The 21,857-nt window shown below is 34.0% G+C and overlaps 2 protein-coding genes, 1 long non-coding RNA gene and 1 pseudogene across 4 annotated transcripts; 3 read left to right on the top strand and 1 right to left on the bottom strand.

Annotated features, from left to right (window-relative positions):
- The first annotated feature begins 312 nt into the window (after positions 1-312).
- CUL4 (cullin4) lies at positions 313-15,445 on the top strand. Its single transcript, XM_085742703.1, has 17 exons — positions 313-651; positions 1,899-2,014; positions 2,141-2,487; positions 8,352-8,532; positions 8,999-9,121; positions 9,213-9,500; positions 10,888-11,013; positions 11,164-11,265; positions 11,359-11,412; positions 12,463-12,569; positions 12,652-12,712; positions 12,817-12,948; positions 13,055-13,192; positions 13,297-13,377; positions 13,557-13,637; positions 14,480-14,560; positions 14,917-15,445. Exons 1-17 carry the CDS (start codon positions 402-404, stop codon positions 15,028-15,030), a joined length of 2,382 nt encoding a protein of 793 aa, XP_085598829.1. The 5' UTR covers positions 313-401; the 3' UTR covers positions 15,031-15,445.
- On the top strand, positions 4,713-7,073 carry LOC146944303 (uncharacterized). Its single transcript, XR_015025895.1, has 2 exons — positions 4,713-6,378; positions 6,466-7,073. It is a non-coding gene; the product is annotated as an uncharacterized LOC146944303 (long non-coding RNA).
- Positions 15,446-17,657: 2,212 nt separating the features above from the next.
- LOC146944301 (germin-like protein subfamily 1 member 7 pseudogene) lies at positions 17,658-18,387 on the top strand (annotated as a pseudogene). Its single transcript, XR_015028034.1, has one exon. The product of XR_015028034.1 is annotated as a germin-like protein subfamily 1 member 7 pseudogene (transcript).
- A 2,145-nt stretch (positions 18,388-20,532) lies between these two features.
- LOC146944300 (outer envelope membrane protein 7) lies at positions 20,533-20,950 on the bottom strand. Its single transcript, XM_085742702.1, has one exon. The coding sequence runs from the start codon at positions 20,927-20,929 to the stop codon at positions 20,702-20,704; it is 228 nt and encodes a 75-aa protein (XP_085598828.1). The 5' UTR covers positions 20,930-20,950; the 3' UTR covers positions 20,533-20,701.
- Between the last annotated feature and the right edge of the window lie 907 nt (positions 20,951-21,857).

The raw sequence follows: 21,857 nt of genomic DNA, 5'->3' as shown, positions 1-21,857 counted from the left end.
GTCTATCTTTCTCTAAATTGCATACTCCATTACCCTTATTTCCATTTTGACATACTTACAATCAAACATGACAATTTCCATTTGTTTTCGTAAATGGAGATTGGAGAGGATCTCAATTGTGATGATACAAATCTCTTCAATAATCTCTTCTATCTTAACTAAAATATCGGTCTCAAATACAATGGTGTGTTGAGAGAGTTTGTCATTAGTTTAAAATTAAAATTAAAAATTAATCAAGATTAAAAAAACCAATATACCTCATTTCATTTTTTGACCAATATACCATCATCCAAACGCTCGATCTGAGCTTTTGTTTGGTTACTGAGAGAGAGAAAACGAAAATACAATGGTGTGTTGAGAGAGATAGATAGAGAGTTCGTGAGTGGAGTTTCATTCATTTCATGTCTCTCCCTACAAAACGTTCTAGCGGCGCTACTTCTTCATCTTCATCTTCTCCTTCAACCTCTATGAAAAAAGCTAAATCTTCTTCAACCTTCGACGACGTCGTTTTCGACTCTTCCATGGACGACGATCTCAAACCTACCGACCTTCCTCGCGGCGGCGCCGCCTCTAATATGGCTGCTAATCTCGCTCGGAAGAAAGCTACTCCTCCTCAACCTGCTAAGAAGCTTCTCATCAAGCTCCACAAAGGTCATTTCTCACTCTCTCGCGTTCTTCAATTTTCAGGGTTTTTTTAATTTTTCGCTTAATTCTTTCCGTTAATTATTGATTTTTTTATTCAATTTGTTCTTATTTGATGTAATTAAGCTTTAATTGCGGTTTTGGATTGCTAATTTGTTCACAGACTGCTTAATTAGATTAATCACTCGTTTTAGTGCTTGTAAGATTTTCGATTTTTCATTTCTGTTTAGCTGATGTAATTAAGGTTTAATTGCGGTTTTCGATTACTAATTTGTTCATAAACTGATTTGTTAGATTTTTCACTTTTTAGAGTAGTTGTAGGATTTTAGAGTGTGGAAATGAGATCTATGAGTGAGGGTTTTAGTTTTGAAGACTTAGTGTAGCTAGAAAGAGTTATTGAATTAGAGATTGCATGTTTTATTTTATTTTTCCATTTTTGATCTTTGTAGAGGTTGATTTTGTTTTTTAGACGATGCTGAATGGGTAGAGTTGTGTAAAGGTTGTGATTGTTATGATGATAATTTGAATTTTAAAATATGAAGTGAGTTAGGTGTTGATATCTATTGTCGGTTCCGTTTTTTATTTTTCTAGAGAATGGTTCTGTTTTTAGGTGCTGCTGAATGAGTAGACTTGTGTGAAGGTTGTGATTGTGTAAAGCTAGGTATATTTTGATAAGAATTTGATTTATGAAATGATTTCGGTGTTGATATATATTGTCGGTTCCATTTTTTATTTTTCTAGAGGATGGTTATGTTTTTTAGATGCTGCTGAATGAGTAGTATGATTGTGTAAAGCTAGGTATATTATGACGATGATCTGAATTATGAAGTGAATTCAGTGTTGATATCTATGGTCAGTTTTGTCTGATATATTGTAGGTTCAGGTTGTATATTTGTTGCATTTCTAAAATTGTGATTTTAGGTTGAGCTGATATTAAGCTCTTATTGGACGGGATTTAATTTTGAGATGTTTTTATTTCATTACTTTTATCTAGAATCTGTACCTGACTGAACCTTTGAATATCTCATGCCGTTCGTGTGATTATGTTGAGTTTGTTTGCCCATAGAGTATGGTAGTAAAGTGAGTTTATTTTACTGTTTTGGAAATGGAATTTATTTCTAGTTCCTGTGTTGTTTTGAAAATCCATTCACGCTGCAGTATCATAAATCAAATCAATTTTTTTCTTCTTATGAATGAAATGGCTACTAAATTCGTTTATTTATTTATTTTTTAACTTTCCTGTTTTCATTTTGTAGGCAACCCAACAGTGCCCAGTAATTTTGAAGACAAGACATGGGCAATTTTAAAGTCTGCTATATGTGCTATATTTTTGAAGCAACCCGACTCCTGCGACTTGGAGAAGCTTTATCAGGTAATCATTGAATTTTTCTAATTCTTATTCTTATGATTTTGGTAATAATGTGGTTTATTTAGCCTTGTTAATATTTATCGTGAATTGATTTATGGGAATTTCATGGTAAACTCATAATCTCCACAGGCCGTCAATGATCTTTGCATTCATAAAATGGGTGGGAATCTTTATCAACGGATTGAAAAGGAGTGCGAAGTACACATATCTGCAGCACTGCAGTCTTTGGTTGGACAAAGCCCAGATTTGATTGTATTTCTATCTCTAGTCGAGAGATGTTGGCAGGATCTCTGTGACCAAATGTTGATGATTCGTGGTATAGCCTTGTTTCTGGATAGAACATATGTGAAACAATCACCAAATATACGGTCAATATGGGACATGGGCCTTCAAATTTTCCGAAAACATCTTTCACTGTCTCCTGAAGTTCAACACAAAACTGTTACTGGTCTTTTACGAATGATTGACAGTGAAAGGTAAAACCAATATTCGTGATCTTACTTCTGATTTTGAAAATGACTGGTAGACCTTTATATATATATGCATATATTATTGATCGAATGTTCCATACTTCAATTCATGTATGTATGGATCGTTGGTGGGTTGGGAGAGTGTGTGTGGCACTTCTTATTGATTTTATCTTGGTTTTTATGTTTCTGCCCAAACTCCTTTTCAGATTATTATTTTTTAATTTTTTTTGTATATATGCGATGCACACATGCAAAATATACTTGCTAATAATGATATCATTGACCACGATAGCATCATTCTCCAATGTAAAATAAAATTACTGATTTGTTTTCTTTTTAGAGTTAGAGCTTGTTAAGAGTCCCTCATCGGATAGGTGATGGCCTGACAATGTGTTTATAAGTGGGGGCAATCCTCACCTCATAAGCCGGTTTTGTGGGGTTGTGTTAGGCCCAATCACGATTTCTAAGATGGTATCAGAGCCTCACCAAGATCCATTGGGCCACCTGCTATCAGGTTTCCGCTATCGGGCCACCCACCATTTATGTCCACGAACCAAGCCCAATAGTGCTGGTCGTGAGGGGGTGTGTTAAGAGTCCCACATCGGATAGGTGATGGCCTGACAATGTGTTTATAAGTGGGGGCAATCCTCACCTCATAAGCCTGCTTTGTGGGGTTGTGTTAGGCCCAACCACGATTTCTAAGAGAGCTAAGCACAAACCCCCTTTCTTTATATTTTATATCTTTTCAGTTAGAACTGTAAGTTGTTTTGAACTAAGGGTGAAACTCTTATTTATTTGTTGTTCACCAGGAAAAATATTACTCAGACTTGTGTTTGTGTAATGGCTATACAGTTCCATGGGAGTGGTCATTTAGTTTTTAGGTTAGCAGAATGACCCAGGGTGGCTGCTTTTGCCTTTTATTTCCATAAGCAAGGGATAATACCTTATTATACATGAATTTCAAGATTGTATAGGTCTAGAGGGGGTTAAAATGGGATTTTTGCTGCTATGATCTTTGAAACATGGAGACATGTGTTCGACAGTGACACTGGTGTGACATGTGTTAGATGCTCCTTACTAAATGTCCATTTGATCATTTTACTGACAGTCATGTGGCTTGACACTTGAAGTGTATGACATAAAAAAATCAATTTATTATTTAGAGAAGTAACCCCTAAAGTATAAAAAAGTTAAAAAAAAAATAGTTAAAATCGGAAACGTGTTGAGAAAAATCTCCAAGACACTTTATTTGGAAATGTCACCAGTCCACTCACCACTTTCTATGTTTATCCTTGTACATTCGCACATGTATTAATTCGAAGGGTATCAATCAAGTAGGAATGTGAAATGAGGTAATCTTGGCAGTACAATCACATGATCAATATTAACTTTTTTAATGCTCTCAACTTATATATCCATGGTACATCCTTTTTATAGATTATATAGTCTTAGTTGGAGAGTTGAGATAAGAGAAAGATGACAAGTCAGAAATGACACAGAGCCTTGAGAACACGCGGGTTTTGCCCAAGTAGAAGTAAAAAGAGTGTATGGAGTTCAAGTTTAGCAAGAGAAAAACAAATTATAATGCATAGATGAAATTAGTGAACATACAATATTAGAAGTCTCAGATTTAAAATGGAAGAATGTTTCAGGTGTCATGTGATAGAAAAATACCACTCAAGTTTAAAGGATAATTGCCAGTACCTGATGTAGAGAACATGCGTTTTGAACATGTATGGAGAAGATATGTTGAAGCTCTGTAAGGAGAGTAGAACAAATTGAGGGTAGTCCATTAGTTAGAGGAGACCAAGAAAATTAGAGTATATAGACTAAACCATCAACAAAGATTTAAAGGTATATGGTCTAATTTTGGACCTAATACATGGCAGGACTTAATGGTATATAATGATCCATGTAGCCGACCCCACTATTTTGGAAAAAACTTGGTTATTGCTGCACATATATTTGTATGTAACGACAATATTTATTTATTTGTGTCTATATGTCTATATGCATGCGGGTCTTGCTAATTAGTGCCCTAAGGGCAATGGTTAAGAAATCAAGAGAGAAAAAAAATATGCATGAAAAAAACCAAACATTTGGTAGCTTATGAAAATGGCTTACAACTTACACGACAGCAGTTTAACTACATTCCATCTTTTATTATAGAAATAGCTTTATGCATATGATGATATGACAAACTCTTACTCAGTAGGCGCTTAGTTAAGATGTTACCCGAGCACACTCTTAATCCTAATGTCTCTCCGGTTCTTCATAATTGATTTCATTGCCCCCTCCATTACAAAAAAAATCATATTAATCTCAGTAAATTTACAAAAGATAATGCTGTGTACTTTGAGTTTCATCCTAACCATTATCTTGTGAAATCTTCTATCTTAGGCTTCAAAGGAAGTTTAGATGTTATCTTGTATGAGTTTCCAAGCCTTCAGTGTCAGCCTCTATCTCTATCAAATTCGGTTTCTTCTGTTTTTCCTATTGGAAACACACTACTTCTACTCACTATATACTTAATATGTTGATCCTAGTTTCTTCACATAGTATCTGAGGTTTGGACATTCCAAACACATTATCTTTCAGAAATGTGATATACCGTTTTCAAAAGAAGATGTTACTGAATTCTCCTGCTTGTTGTGTTTGCAAATTACATAGATCACCTTCATCCCTTCTTCAGGTGTTTGATGTACCTGTTTTCTACTCATAAGACCATACAACACTCACAAACTAGACTTCTGCTCCCATGAATGCATTATGGTCGGTTATTTTGTCTCTCATAAAGACTACATACTACAAGTGTTCTCCTAATGGTGGCATGTTTATGAAGCACAGACACTCCTCATATAAGGTGTGTCCCTGTGTCGGACACGCATCAGTGTCCGACACGACGCCAACACCTATGAATGCCGACACCTATGAATACACTGAATTATATAATTTTCTCAAATTATCATCGGTGTCCATGTCTGTGTCCGTGCTTCATAGATGTTTATTCAAGGGATCTAATTTCCGATGAGAATAGATTCCCTTACGAAGAACTGTTTCCTTTAAATGCAGCATCTTATACACCTACTGTCCTAGAGATGTCCTTTCAAAATCCCGTGGTCCCCCAAAGCATCTCACCATGTCTATGGTGTGGGACTTAGCACCAGAGGGAGAAGATGGCTTCAGTGAAGGCTGACTTACTTACTTACTGATTAGGATGATTTTATACTTTTAGTTAGGATTTGCTGATTTGTATACTTTATCTTTTTCAAAATTTGAATCATTTATAATTTCTGTTTAGATAAAATTCTGTCGCATACAATCTTTATAAGATGACATAATTGTAAGTAATTGCTAGTTATGATCTTATCAATTAGGATCCCTTTCTTATATGTAACCTGTTAAATGGCAGACTTCAATTGGAAAGAATAATAAAAAATTATTTATAGAATTAAAAAAAATCTATGTTAGTCTAGGAGGGGGGCCCGTTCAAGGATGATATACTTCTTACTTTCCCAATAGATTTCAAGGAGTCTTCCGAGTCTTAGCTTGTGACTCAGTCCTACACGAAGATTCATGATAGTCTAATGTCCATTCCTCACACTCAGTGCATCACATCCTCTCAACCATCCTTACGTATCCATCCCATCCAAATCTGATATTCCGCAACATATTTTTCATCCATCCCTGTTACTAACTCGTGGGACCTTTAAACAGGCCTTACCGGCGTTAATTTTTGTCCAAACCTTATCTCTTGGCAGTCCAGCAAGAAAACGTTAGTGGCGTGTTCTAGCAGAGGCAGAGTACAGAACCTGGAGTTCTGTTCTTCACTTCTATATTTTTGTGATAACCACAGTGCAGCTGCCTTGGCTCACAATCCACTATCCAGTTCTACATGTATGCACTAAGCATATACCAGACCTCTTCTTTGTTAGTGAGAATGTGCTTAATTGACCACTCACTGTTCTACACATTCGTGCACAGATTGCTGAAGAAGGCTCTACCCGCTTCCAGATTTCTTAATACTTCTGGACAAGCTCAGTGTGCTTGAGCTTCATATGGTTTCTCACCCACGTTGAGCTTGCGCGGAGGCATATGATCATAAAAATTCGGTTATGACAGCAACTGCCAGTGTTATACTTGTTGTGTCAGAATCTCTATGTAAGAGATTGATTGTAATAGAGTTACAGAGTCCATACAAGAATTCAGTTTTCATCAGAAATATTTCTCCCCCCCCCCTTCTCTCTACTCTGAACCTTTGAGACTTAATATTGTTTGTCATTTACTCCCTCTGTTTTAAAATGAGCGTCGTTTAAGGTTTGTACACACAAATTAAGAAATGAAATAATGACGTCGAAAGACATGACAATTTTACTAAACTAGCCTTATTTACTATTGGTGCAATGCTTTGGAAGTAATGTACACTCAATTAATTAGAGGGTACAGTTGGAAGTAAAATAATATTTCTACATTGAAAAGCGCAAGTGACATTCATTTTAAAACAATTTTTTTTGGCGAAAACGACACTCATTTTAAAATGGAGGGAGTATTATATATTATTCACAACAGGCAAAACATATCATTCCAACTTACTCCTTGCAATTTTTTTATTTATGTTTTTTATACTATTATTTCTTGTGTGAAGCTCCATATTTTATCTTAATTTCTTTTTTGGTACATGAATTTTGTCAATTAGTATGCAGTTATTGGTTTATTGTACGGACCAACAATGTGTAGTAACCTATGTTGAACAACAATGTGTATAACCTATGTAATCTGTTCAACTGAGCTTCTGATCACGGTGCATTGGGTAATTCAACTTATGTTTATTTCTTTTTTTAATCTTTTGCAGTTTTTCGTATGTTTAGTATATAAATTTTTGATTTTTATTGACATCTTTTGCATAATATAAGGCCTTGTATTCTTACTGCAATTTAATTTCCTCATTTAGTTTTGGAATGCATATCGGTAAATCCAAATGTTAGGAAACAAAGATATGTGCCAACAACTTGTACTTTTAACTAACCTCACGAGGATAGTTTGTTTTCCCGTACCTATCCGGTCTAAATGAATATCAATTATCAAACTGATGAATGAGCATGTCCTGAGTGTCAATGATAACTGGATATATAATATTCACAGAAGGGATTATAGTTTTTTTCTTAATATTCATATGGAGTCATACAATGCTAAAATGTAAGGGCAAAGTTGTTTAGGAAACACCAACTGATCTGTGCTACAACTTAGGAAAATACAAAGGAGAAAAATAAGCAATGAAAAACTAGAATTTTATTCTGATCTTAATTAGACAATTCGAATCTTATTTTAATTCTGACCAATCTTCTTAACTCCCCTAAGATTTTTTTACAAGATGCTTGTAATTTTACCGGTGAAAAATATATTGGAATTAGAGCTGTTGTTGTCAGTGGGTCTTGTACAAAGCATGATCTAGTTGGCAATATTGACTTGAAAGGTGTAAATCCAAGGATGTATATGCGTAGTTTTACTGCTGTTAACTTGTAGAATATATTGGCATTGGAGCTTTTGTTAGTGGGTGGGGGTACAATGGATAATTTAGTGAACGTTATTGGCTTGAATGGTCTAAATCTAAGGATCCATGGGGGCACCAGTCTTCCTGTTATTGGAATGAGTCTATCCCAACAGAGGTCTTTTTCAATGGTTGGCACCTTCATGCCAGGAACTTAGATACTTTCGTCTCAGATCATCATTTGCGATTTTGGACATTAAATTCTTTCTTAATATATGAATTTTAGCCGGTTGATTTTCATATTAGTTTGAATAAAGTCTTCAATTTCATCAACTTGTGATGTAGCTTACCTTACAATTTGTACCTTTGTCTTATTTTCCAGATTAGGTGAAGCAGTGGATAGAACTCTTCTCAACCATCTGTTAAAGATGTTTACTGCTCTGGGTATTTATGCAGAAAGCTTTGAGAAGCCATTCCTTGAATGTACATCTGAATTTTATGCCGCTGAAGGTGTGAAATACATGCAGCAATCAGATGTTCCAGATTACTTGAAGCATGTGGAGGTGCTTACTTTTCTTTATCCCCTTGTATTATTGTCGACATAGTGAAGATGGACAGTTAGAGTAGCAGTCAATTAGTTAAAATAGTTAGGGTACGTAGGTAGAAGGGTTATCATGTATAAATTGGCGAAATAGGAACAGATGGAACCATGGAGGCATTTCTTATTTTTATAGTTGTATGTGAAAGGAGAGATCCTTTGGAGGAGAATCCCGGCAGTTTCTCTCAGTTTTCAGTAGTACATTCTATTCTTCTGATTCTGTCCTTACATTTCAATTTCTCGGGTTCCTAACAGTTTTCTTCTTAACTGAAGTTATTTTTATGATTGATTGACAGATCGATCATGCAACCATATGAGAATTTTATCTGATATTCTGACCTTAAATATTATCCCTTTTTTATATTCAATCCTTCCGTTGTCCCACATTGTATACTTACTGTAGGGATGTTTTTGGGTACTCATTTTTGCAGACAAGATTGCAAGAGGAACATGAAAGATGTTTGATCTACTTGGATGCAAGTACTAAGAAGCCATTAATAACAACAACAGAAAAACAACTTCTTGAACGTCATATACCTGCCATTCTTGATAAGGTTTTGCTCACCACTAGCTTCTTGGCTATCCTCTAGTGATTCCTTTTCTCTAAAATTTTCCTTGTTGCTTCAATTTTATTTCATGCTATAGGGTTTCTCTATGCTTATGGATGGAAATCGTATTGAAGACCTTCAAAGAATGCACTTGCTCTTTTCTAGGGTCAATGCCCTTGAGTCATTGAGGCAGGCCATTAGTTCATACATCAGGAGAACTGGACAGGGCATTGTTATGGATGAGGAGAAAGATAAAGACATGGTTCAATCCCTTCTTGAATTTAAGGCTGCTCTTGACACAACATGGGAAGAAAGCTTTGCTAAGAATGAAGCATTCAGTAACACCATTAAAGACGCATTTGAGCATCTTATCAATCTCCGTCAGGTACTCACTATTTTGCTGTGGTTTTGCTATATCTGTTGGTCGGTTTCCATAGAGAAATTTTAGAAATATCTTAAGATTGAAAGCTCCAGCCAATATGTTTTGGGTCAACTCATCTGGTACCTTGTCTGCAACAGCCTTTCCCCCCCTTCGTATCTGATTTTCATTGTCTTATAGATTAATCGATGAACTCGGTGCCAAAAAAGAAACCTTAGTTTGCCACATGTAGACTGGAGAGTGGGGAATGGGAAAGCCTACATTCAAATCTTTAATTAAAATGTTGGGTTAAATAAGTTTTTGGTCCCTATAAATATAGTGAATTTCGTTTTTACTCATGAAAAAAAAAGTGACATGTTTTGGTCCCTATAAAATTTTTCAGCATGTAGTTTTAGTCCCAGTTAAATTAAATTTTGTTTAATTATGCTTAAACCTTTAAATTTTTGAAATTTTTTTTTTACAGACATGTTAAGAAATAAGAAACATTATAAGAAATTCTTTTATAAAAATTAGAATTTTTTAACATGTAATGAATTAAATATGAATTTTTTTAAACGTCTAAATTTCAAAATTAAAGTAATGAAAATTTGGACCTTATATTTTGTGGATGAACTTTTTATAATGTTGTAAACAAGTCTATAAAAAAAATCATTCAGAAATTTAAAATTTAAGCATAATTAAACAAATTTTAATTTAACAGGGACTAAAACCACGTGCTGAAATTTTTTATTGGGACCAAAACGTGTCAATTTTTTTATGAGGACTATAATCACAATTGACTATATTTGTAGGGACCAAAAACTTATTTAACCCTAAATGTCTTATGAATACTATGGCTCGTTACAAAATACCGCTGATAACAACTATACTTTTTAGATAATCAAACATTGCAAACAGCAAGATATTGGCATATTGAAGTCAAACAACTTGATATGTACCCAACTCATCAATCCTTAAAAAAAAATGTACCTAACACATCAAGTTTCTGTGCTGCTGCATGTCAGGCATCATCCTGTAAAATGTCCAATGTGTGTCCTCTTCGTTGAACTCTTGTATTTCCATCCTTTCTTCCAACACATTAACCCTATCTGTCATATTTGTCATTTTTCGAATTCACGCAACCCTACTAAAGTCTGGCAGGTCAGACTGTCGAAGAATATTACAGAATATCCAATAAAAACAACTTATTTTCTTGCATACTTTTGTTATTATATATCTGCCAGTGGTTGATAATTGAGCATTACCTTTTTGTCTATGAGAGAGAGCTTGTGAAATGTCTAACATGTGCTTCTTGGCCAGCAACTTGGGTCTTATTTTTTACCTTCATGTGTGTTTTATTATGTGTGTGATTTGCAGTCAACTGATTGTTATCTTATTTTTTTTTACATGGCAGAACCGACCTGCAGAGTTGATTGCCAAGTTTTTGGATGATAAACTTCGTGCGGGTAATAAGGGTACTTCAGAAGAGGAATTAGAGGGCACACTTGATAAAGTCCTGGTTTTATTCAGGTTCATTCAGGTAAGCACGATGTTTCATTGTGGAGCAGCTAACCAATTACATCTTGTTTTCTGTATTATTCATTCATGTTTGTGGTGATATCATGCATTTCTACTTATTTTTTTCGTCCATACTGATAATGGCAAGATTACTTGACTTTTTTTTGTGAAGGGCAAGGATGTGTTTGAGGCATTTTATAAGAAAGATCTTGCTAAAAGACTACTCTTAGGAAAGAGTGCTTCAATTGACGCGGAGAAATCCATGATCTCCAAGGTGAAGGCTCATTTTTCCATTTAACATTTTAAATAAATAGATGGTTCCTCAGCAGGTTTTTACTAACATGGCAATTTCCTTTCATCGATGCAGTTGAAGACCGAGTGTGGTAGCCAGTTCACAAACAAGCTGGAAGGAATGTTTAAGGTATGCATATCTTTGGATCAGTTTATAACTTTTGAGACATTTTATTCAGCTTCTGGTTGGCATGCACTGGATTGAAATCATCTATACTGACCTCAGTTTTTTCCCATGTCTTTTTCTTTGGGAATTTTAACCTGGTTAGAGATTATATTTTATGGCCTTCGGTCACATTTAAGATTCAGCTGTGAGTTTGAACTTGGATTTTGTATAATGAAGTTTTTCAGCCATATAAAATGTTGTTGCTATACAATTTATTTGCATTTATATAAAGAGGCGATAAACAATATTGGACATTGCTTTTAGAGAAGGAAAATTACTCTTCCCCCAGTGTAGACTTCTGTTCTGTATGTCTTTTAAAATCTATGACATAGCATCTTTATGCATCAACTATGAAATTGATTTACCCGACAGCCATCAAATGACCTTTCACTTGTATTTTGACAATGGTGAACACGTAGGAATTTGGCATTTTTTCTTGGATTGAAGTTCGTATATCATTTGCTTGGGTTTCATAGTCTTGTATAACTACTTTATGAATAACAATTGAAGTGACCCCACCCAATTAGTTAGTTGGGATCAGTTAGTTTTTGGATTCAGTTAGAAAGGTGGGACACAACACTGTATATATACTAAGGGTGAAGTAATAGAGGACAATTATGAGAGTTTCAGGAATAGTGTTTGGGAGGGAATCTAGGTCTGAAGTACTTAGAAGGTTGGAAATTACTATGCTGTATATAGATACTAAAGGTGGTGTAATTGAGGACAATTATTAGAGTTTCAGGAACAGAGTTTGGGAGAGAGTCCAAGACTCAAGTACCTAGAAGGTTGGACATTAGTCTGCTGTGCTTGTATTTTGTTTTTACCCTCAGTGGTTGCATGGTACTCTATTGGTACCACCACATAGTTGGGAAGACTCATCAAAATTACATTCTTTTCTCTAATATTGTAATACTATAATGACAACAATCTAACAAACTTCATAAATTACTAAAACTTTTATTCATAGTTTTTTTTTTTTTTTTTATAATTATGTTTAAAATCATTTTGATACAGGACATCGAATTATCAAAAGAAATTAACGAATCCTTCAGACAGTCATCCCAGGCGAGAACAAAACTCCCATCAGGCATTGAAATGAGCGTTCATGTCTTGACAACAGGGTAAGCTATTTGTTTCCCTTTTCTTATCTATTGGCATCAGTAATGTAAACGGAGTCTTACAATAATTCTTTGATGAGTGCAGGTACTGGCCAACATATCCACCCATGGATGTCAGACTTCCTCATGAATTGAATGTTTACCAGGTTAAGCACAAGCCATAAATGAATGATCTTTTAACTGTTTGTAATTGAAATCCTTGATACTTCAAGTGACTTCCTTGACATGGTCCTTTCCTTTATTTCTTCAGGATATTTTTAAAGAGTTCTATCTGAGCAAATACAGTGGAAGGCGTCTCATGTGGCAAAATTCTTTAGGTCACTGTGTCCTAAAGGCAGATTTTCCCAAAGGGAAAAAGGAGTTGGCTGTCTCCCTATTTCAGGTTTGCCTTTCAAAAGCCATTATTATTTTTGTTATAGTTTCATTTGTTTATCTTGTATTGCACACATTTTTCTGGAATTAATACTGCATATCTGGCTTTGATCTAGACTGTTGTTTTGATGCAATTCAATGATGCTGAGAAACTAAGCTTTCAAGATATCAAGGATTCTACTGGTATCGAAGACAAGGAACTGAGAAGGACTCTGCAATCACTTGCATGTGGAAAAGTTCGTGTTCTACAAAAGGTTTGTTTGTATCTGTTTTTTAGAATTAATCAGTTCATAGAATTTGTTTTTAACAGTCTCCTTCAATTTCTTGATGTTGATTCCGTTTGTTGAACATGCAACAGATGCCAAAGGGTAGAGATGTGGAAGATTATGACTCGTTTGTTTTTAATGACACATTTACCGCCCCTCTTTACCGTATAAAGGTACAATACCCATTTCTTACTACTAAAGGGACTAGATTAACTGATTTCAAACTTTCATTTAAGTTTTAATTGTGATTACCATAGTTTAGCACTTCACAATGATTAGTGTTTGTAGTGGGTTACTCTAAAATTATGACTGAGGTTCTTTTTCAAACTCATTTCGGCGTTATGGAGTGCAGGTGAATGCAATTCAGTTGAAGGAGACGGTAGAGGAGAATACAAACACCACAGAAAGAGTTTTCCAAGATCGTCAATATCAGGTTATTTTTCTTTTCTCAAAAGCTTCCTTCTAGTTTAGACTTCAGAAGACTAGTATACACAAGAATGCAATGCACCTTCAAATTCAAAAGAACCTACTTAGCATGGGGATTATACTCGTAACTTTTTAATGAATTATCAATCTTATACCGATTAGATTTATTTCACAAAGTATGTCAAATAATAAAATTAATGAGTGGATGTGTTATTGGAAATGAGATGTTAAGATGGATTAGTGGTCATACAAGACAATAGGATTAGAAATACTATTGTTGGCCAGAAATTTCATTAAGTTGTTATTATGTTAAATTTCATCGTTAAATCTTGTAATATATATTTTTTTTTGAGGGAATCTTGTAATAGGGTTACATATGTTTATAATCCATCAAATTTTCCATCAAATTTTCTAAAATTTGGTGTTAGTTCCCCTTTTGAAAGTGATTTGCTTTCATCTCCCAAATTATTTTTGGTCCATTGAAATTCATTTTGCTACCCCCCTCCCCCTTTGATGTTTGCTTCAAGGACCACGAACAACATTTTTTAGGTTTTTTTTTTTGTTTTGAAGGAGCTATTTTTTAAGTTATGTACACAAAATTGGAAAGTATTATTATTGTAATGCAACCATCAAGGGTGCCTTGGTTGGACATCCTGTTATAAACAGTCAATATCATCCAATAATTTTTGTAGGTATCCAAAATAAGTTTTAAATGTCTATGTACTATGTAGTGACTGGTTGAAAAATATATATTTGTACTGAACATCTAATAATGATTATTCCTTCAAAAAAAAATCTAATAATGATTATGATCTATAACCTTTTCCTCGTGGCATGGTTTATATGCAGGTCGATGCTGCTATTGTGAGGATAATGAAAACTAGGAAAGTGCTTAGTCACACTCTTCTTATTACTGAACTCTTCCAACAGGTGACATCATTGCTACCTTTAGTTTCTTTAATGCAATTGTAGTCTCTGTGATCCCTAAGTAGTTCCATCACTTCCATATCAAAATAGCGTTGTCTGGTCTTCGGATGGTGTGATATTTATTATTGTTGCAAAGCTACTTTGCCGAGTTACTACTGATGTCTGATAATGTTCTAAAATATGTTGTGCTGCAACCAAATCTCTACAGCGGCTGCACCTGTTCACTGTTGTCTGGCCTTCTAGCCGTTATGCTTTCTTGCTTGCGCGTGAAAATTTCTGATGTGAACTGTTCTCTGATTGTTAGTATAATAAATAAATACTGATTTTTCGGATTTTGTTTTGTTTTGTTTTGTGAACAGCTCAAATTTCCTATTAAACCAGCTGATTTAAAGAAAAGGATTGAAAGCCTGATTGACAGAGAATATCTGGAGAGGGACAAGAGCAATCCGCAAGTATACAATTACCTGGCATAGTATATTTACCTCACTTTACATTTCAAAGTTTCCTTTTCTTTTTTTTTTTTTTTTCTTTCTTTTTTTAAATGACATGGGAGAGGCTTAATGTTTATTCCCAGTCATATATGTACAGTAAAAAGGATCCCACCACCACCACCACCTCTTTTTTTTTTATTTAACTTTTCATTTATCGACAATTGTACTGTTGTAATTGTAAAGCATATTTTTCCTCCTTTGAATGTCCTTTCATTTTCTTGAAAAATCAAAATTGTTCCAAAAAAGGACCGTGATTCCAGAAGGAGCTCTCTCATATACTGAACATATTTTACCTATATCCCCTGTCTTATCCGAAAAACAACCATTGTGAACTAAAGGCTGAACCAAATGCATTTGTCTTCCGTAAGTGCCATCAGCTTTGAATTGTGTTGCATAACTGAAGATGTCAACACTGTCAACTGTCTTAGTCTCTTGTAATGTCAATTTCATGCAAAATAACAGATCAACCATAATACATTAACATGAAATCTTGAAATCACTTATAATTTGTAATAAATATAGTTTATTGAAGATTTCATGTTAATGTATAATGGTTAATCTTTTTGTCCATAACATGAAGAAAAAAAATTCATGCAAAATAAGTTATGCGCTGCATATCATCTCTATATTTGTTTTTGATTATTTTTTATTTATAAAAAATAGTCTTGACAAAAACCTAAAAATATATTGAAGATTTTATATAATGCGTCAGAAAAGAAAAGATTATTAATGATCAATTTGGACATTTAGTCTTGTTTTGTTTTTACAGTGAAGACAGGTTCTAATCAATGAGAAAAATGTATAATTTGGTTTAGTCATTGAGAAAAAAATCAAAAAGTCTCCCACAATTACAAACATTGGGACACTGAGTCATTCTATCAGTGAGACTCTAGAGAATTATTTTGGGCATTCAGTTTTCTTTAAAAACTATTTCATTCGTTTGGGCATTCAGTTTTCTTCATACGATTGAAATTATGCCACTTCTTAAAAATCATTGCCCTCTTTTTTTAAAAAAAAAACATTGTCTTAAATTATAAATTATTTTACGATATAATTAGTAATATTAATGTTTTTTTCGTATATAATACTCTTTTCTTCTAATTTTTTAAATTTGTCTTTCATATACTATTAATGAAGAATAATTTTGTTAACTAGCTCATACTTTTTCGTTCTCATACGAAACTAATTTAGGACGGAGATAATAGTGTCATGGTCCGTAGTACAAAATGACGGAGAAATAGACGCAAATGTAAATTATCGTATTCAAGTTGGGTGGTTGAAATGGAGAAGACCCTCAGGTGTTTTGTGTGATAAGAAAATGCCACTTAAGTTGAAAGGAAAATTTTATCGGACAACATATTGTATGATACAGAGTGTTGGAAAGTTAAGAGCCAACACGAGAATCAAGTAAGTGTAACGAAGATGAGGATGTTGCACTGGATGAGCGGCAAGACTTAACTGGGTAAGATTAGGAATGACACCATTAGTAGAAAAGCTGGTATAAAATAGGCTTAGATGGTTTGGACATGTAGATAGAAGACTTGTAGATGCCGTCTTAAGAAGAGTATATCATATGGAGGAGAATAAGGTCAAAAGAGACAGAGGAAGACCTAGAAAATTATAAGACCTAGAAAACCATTATAAAAGATTTAGAGGTCAATGAGTAGGATTCAAATATGGCTTATGATAAAATACTATGACGTAATTTGATTCATGTAGCTGACTCGACATAATGGGATAAGACTTGGTTGTTGTTGTATAATAGTGTCTTGAGTTGGTCCTCCGCTAGGAATTGTTTTAGATGCTAAAATTCTATTAAGAGAGGTCAATATATCTTGAGTTAGTAATTCTAAAAGAATATATTCCTTATTAATATTGACAATTTATTTTAGAATATGAAAAATTAACATTGAATATGTATATTTGTTCAAAAAAAACATTGAATATGTATGTATGTATTGACAATAAACATAAAGAAAAAAGAACTTAAAATATTTTATCCTAGGAAAAGAGGAGAAAAAAGAAAGAAGATGAACAAAAAGAAAAATCAATATTTTGCAATGATGACACACTTGCATATGCAGTAGTTGAAGTTGGCAATTGAAATTAAAATTTTGCTTCTCTTCATTTTGACATATGAAGTGCATTTTAGAAAAATTAATAATTATTTTATTAGAACAAAATATTTAAATGAAAATTACTACGATTTTCAATCAGCAAGAGTTGTTTGTGATTTTATTTCAACCTTTGGATTGTAATGCTGTCAGTTAATTACTTGTTGACTGGGTAATTACTTGTTTCTATTCTGTCTACCCACATTCTTAATCAGCATGATTGTGGTCAAATTACTCAAGAAATTGTCACACTCCACAACTACTAGACGATGTTTAAACTTTAAATCCTAATCACATGCAGTCAATTTTTAGACTTAAATATGCAAATGCTCCTTACAAATATATTTTTATGGTTTTAGTCCTCGTATATATAGAATCTTTTGTTTTGGTCCTTAGTGATTTATGGTTCTTAGTGATTTATGGTTCAGCTAGGTCAAGACTAAAATAATTATACCACTGAAATTTCTTTGATATAACAAAACTATGATTTGATAATTTGCAGTATTTGTGAATGGGAAATTCTGTAAAGACCCCGAGCTTGTTAAAGCTGAAGATTTTTTCAAACATGTTGAAGCTGGGAATGCCTCTAACGCCTTGGGCTCTCAAGTGACTCCAGTCACCGTAGACCAACTATTCGGACTTAACACACTCGGTATATCTTTGGCTCGCATTGATTTTGTGCCTAAGGGTTTAAACCCACCTCACATTCACCCTAGGGGAACAGAGATCCTTATAGTACTCGAAGGCACTCTTTATGTTGGATTTGTCACGTCCAATCAAGACAACAATCGTCTCTTCACCAAAGTGCTAAACAAGGGTGATGTGTTTGTGTTCCCAATTGGTCTTATTCATTTTCAATTGAATGTGGGATATGGCAACGCTGTTGCTATTGCTGGACTTAGCAGTCAAAACCCAGGAGTTATCACTGTTGCAAATGCTTTGTTTAAATCTGACCCGCTTATTTCCGACGAGGTTCTTACCAAAGCTTTTCAAGTGGATAAGAGCATAATTGATTATCTTCAAAAGCAGTCTTGGTATGACAACAACTAGTTGAAGAACATGATTACGTACACGGTTTACTTTAGGTCTTCAATCACCTTGTGCAATCAACCCTCTCTACTTATTATTATTGTATTAAATAAAATGCATGTTTGTTTGACTACATAGTTGTATTTATGATTTGAATTTGGTTTAATAATGGATTGTTGTTGTGATTTCTGTAAAATGATAATTTTCTATATCCCATTCATTAGAATGTTAATTACAATTATTCATGGGTGCTTTCTAGTTAAGTTTTTATCTTCATTGACACTCTTACACCAGTTTAAATTACTAAGTGTTTATGTTTATGATTCTCCGCATAACAATACAACATAACAAAACATATGAGAATGCAAGAGTAGAATTTATGCAGTCAGAATGGTGAAGAATGTACATTGCTGTGTTTGACCTCTTAATTTAGTCACACCGAACAGGCATAAAGTGAAATGGTGAAGAATGTAAATTGGTGTGATTGTTCGTGCAGTTATGCAACACTGCTGCACATTTATTTATAGGCTAACAATTGTAGCTTTTCACTTGTGATGCCCAGGGACATGAAAAAGGCGATGCAACCGTAAAACCAAACAGCTTATAAGTTGTGAGAGAATGAAATCGAAAATACCTTTGTATTTCAGTGATGGTGTCTCAGTTGGTTTTAAATTCATGAATTTTAATGGATCAAACCTATTGATGAAAGTGAGTGAAATCCAACAATTCAAGCTTTTGTACAACAACAAAAGATTTTTAAACATGAATCCATTGAGGAAAAATTGTGTTTTCTCTAAGCTATTGCATATGTAGTCAAATGAAAGAGTAATTTACCAAGTTAAGCATGGTCCTCTTTTGGCACTTGAGATGCATGATAACGAAATATTATTCCTTCATTTTCTGCTAGCAATTAGCAGCAACAGGAGTTTACATACAAATTTGATTCATAAATTAAATATCTGGGAGCTTCACAGTACTATCAATTGTTGAGTGAAAAGGAGCCATCTTTTCCAATAACTACATGCTTCCATAGTTCATATAATTAGCATTCAGGGCTGATAGCTCCATCTTACGTAACAACACCTGAATTCTACATGCTGCCATAGTTCATATAATTATTATTTTTTTGAATGGCATATAATTAACTAATTTAATAAAAGCAACTTTTTTTTTTTCCATTTGGTTCAATTAAAAGGCATATCTACTGCAGTTACATGCCATGTTTGATTTGGTTCGAAATTGCTTAACAAAAGTGATAATATCCAAAATTAGTTCTCTTGATATTTTTCAACTACATGTCATTCAATATAGCACCTGAAACAAGGTTCTGAATGAAACTTGATAAATGATATACACATCTCACAAATATGACACCCATAACATGATAGCACCAAACACCCAGTATGTAAAAATGACACCTGAAAGATGGTTTAACTGAGTTTCTGATATATGACAACAACCAAAACACAGAAGCAGCCATAATTTAACTGATAGCAATATGAGACCGGTTTCTTATGCCATAACAGCATCCAATAAAACCAGTAATTGCTGGGACAAATGATCAAGTAAATGGAAGAAAGGTGTGATATTTCATATTATTGTGTGTGGTGACGTGAGAAAGAAACAACTTAGGAGTAGGACATAAGTTATGATTTTAGAGGCACATGAAGGGAAAAGTATGTCAAAGTCATTAAAGATGGTTAACAGAGTTAACACAATGGGAGGTAAGTTTATTTTCTAAACTAGGAGGAGTGTGTGAGTGATTTATAGTGAAACTCAGGGAGATCAATGCAAATTTTCCTACATTAGAACTTATCCCATATGATATTCTACATTTCTACCTATTTAAAGTGATATACATCAGTAAGTTTGTTCAACTTACTTCAAGATGCAACCCAAACCAGCCTATCCAATTAACAACTTTTATTTCTCGATTGCAGATAGCGCGGAAAATGTCAGTTTGTTCAAATTTCGCTACCCAACATTGTTATAGAAAAGTTACAACCACTTTCACAGTATTTTGTACTTAATATCGTATCACAGAACAATAGTGGTTTGTTTAACATCTTCAACAATCAATTGCAGAACCAACATTGCTTGAATTTCAGTGGAAAGTAAGAAATGGAGAAATTAACTAATGGTAATTAATAAAATTCAGTATAAATCCCTAACATTGCTTAAATCTTGATCACCCTGCTATACAGTTATTGAACTCAATTTTTCATTATGTTGATGGAATGGTGCTTGCACAATTTATCCTAATTTTATTTCAAAAACCAGAAGAAGAAAATAAAAACCTTTTAAATAAACTTCATTGTACATCCACGATTGAAGAAGAATATCTGAAATTCTGAATCCATTAACAATTCACTGATAGCTAGTTCCATTACATCAATTAACAACTCATTGATATCTCAAATCAAATATATAATACACACAAAATAGTAAAAAAATAAAAATTCATTTTTTTTCCTTCTCTTCAAGATACAACAAACAAAAGTGAATACCACTTATGAAACGGTTTTAGCAGCGGTGGTGGAGGCGACGGGGGCGTTAGGGGCGGGGTTGAGTGGAGCACGAACTGCGTTGTCTTCGTCGTCGGGATCGTAATCAGGATTGAGATTGCGATCAATGGCTTGACGACCTTGTTCGAGGCAGGGTTTACACGCGATCTCTATTGTGATCCAACCTAGAATCACTGCTACCACTGCTATCACTGCACCGGTGATTGCTCCCATGATCCCTTCCTTCTCTCTCTCTCTCTCTCTCTCTCTCTCTCTCTCTCTCTCTCGCGTTGAATTGAATTCTATAACGATGCACTGTTTCAAATGGACCTACACACATTTTCTTCAATTCCAATTTTTTTTTTTTGGTCAAGTCTTCAATTCCAATTTTACCCCCATATATTTTACAACAAAATTTCTTAAGAGCATCTCCAATGGTAGAACCATATTTGTGTTCTTGAAGCATTTTGGTGGGGTCCAAATGTGCCACATGTGTATTAAGAACATTATTTCATTTTTACTCTAATGCAAAGAACAATATTTGTGTTCTTAACTTACATTATAGGATCCCACAATTGACCCCACATATTTTTATTCAATGTCCCATGTTTTTTCTTTCCCCAAGTCACTCACTCTCCCTCCCACACTCCCCACCCTTCTTTTCCTTTTCTTTTCCTCTTTTCTCTCTCTTTGCTTTCTTTTGCCTGACACAGCCTGCAAGAACTTGTTCTCCCACTAGAACCGTTCTCCAACCTGTCCTCCACGTCACCCTTCTCCAATGCATAGAACAAAATTGCTGTGTTCTTGTGCTGTAAGAATAGTGGGTAGAACAAGCACTAAAGTTGCTCTAATATTTCCCTCTACTGCTTTTAAATTTTTGAATTAGAAAGTGAGTATAAAAAGCATATAAACTAAAAACTTGTTCTTGTTGTTTCAATCTAATGAAAATATTTTATGTTGAATTCTGGTTTGAATTCATATCACCACATTTCTCTCTTACACACGTGTATTTATTTGAGTATATGTAGCCATTATTTTTTATTTTTAATTTTGTCATCCTAATATTTATTTTCAAATATTTGTTCAGATATTTCCTATGTGAACCTAAATTGTTATGGGAAATAGAGGGTGTGAAATAAAAAGAAACTTGTTATTAGTAATA

The sequence above is a fragment of the Medicago sativa genome, chromosome 2 (genome assembly GCF_051527215.1).
Source record: "Medicago sativa cultivar Bolivia chromosome 2, Bolivia_mono, whole genome shotgun sequence".
Lineage (NCBI taxonomy): Eukaryota > Viridiplantae > Streptophyta > Magnoliopsida > Fabales > Fabaceae > Medicago > Medicago sativa.
The sequence above is the reverse complement of the archived record's forward strand: the minus strand, read 5'-3'. Positions and strand labels throughout refer to the sequence as shown.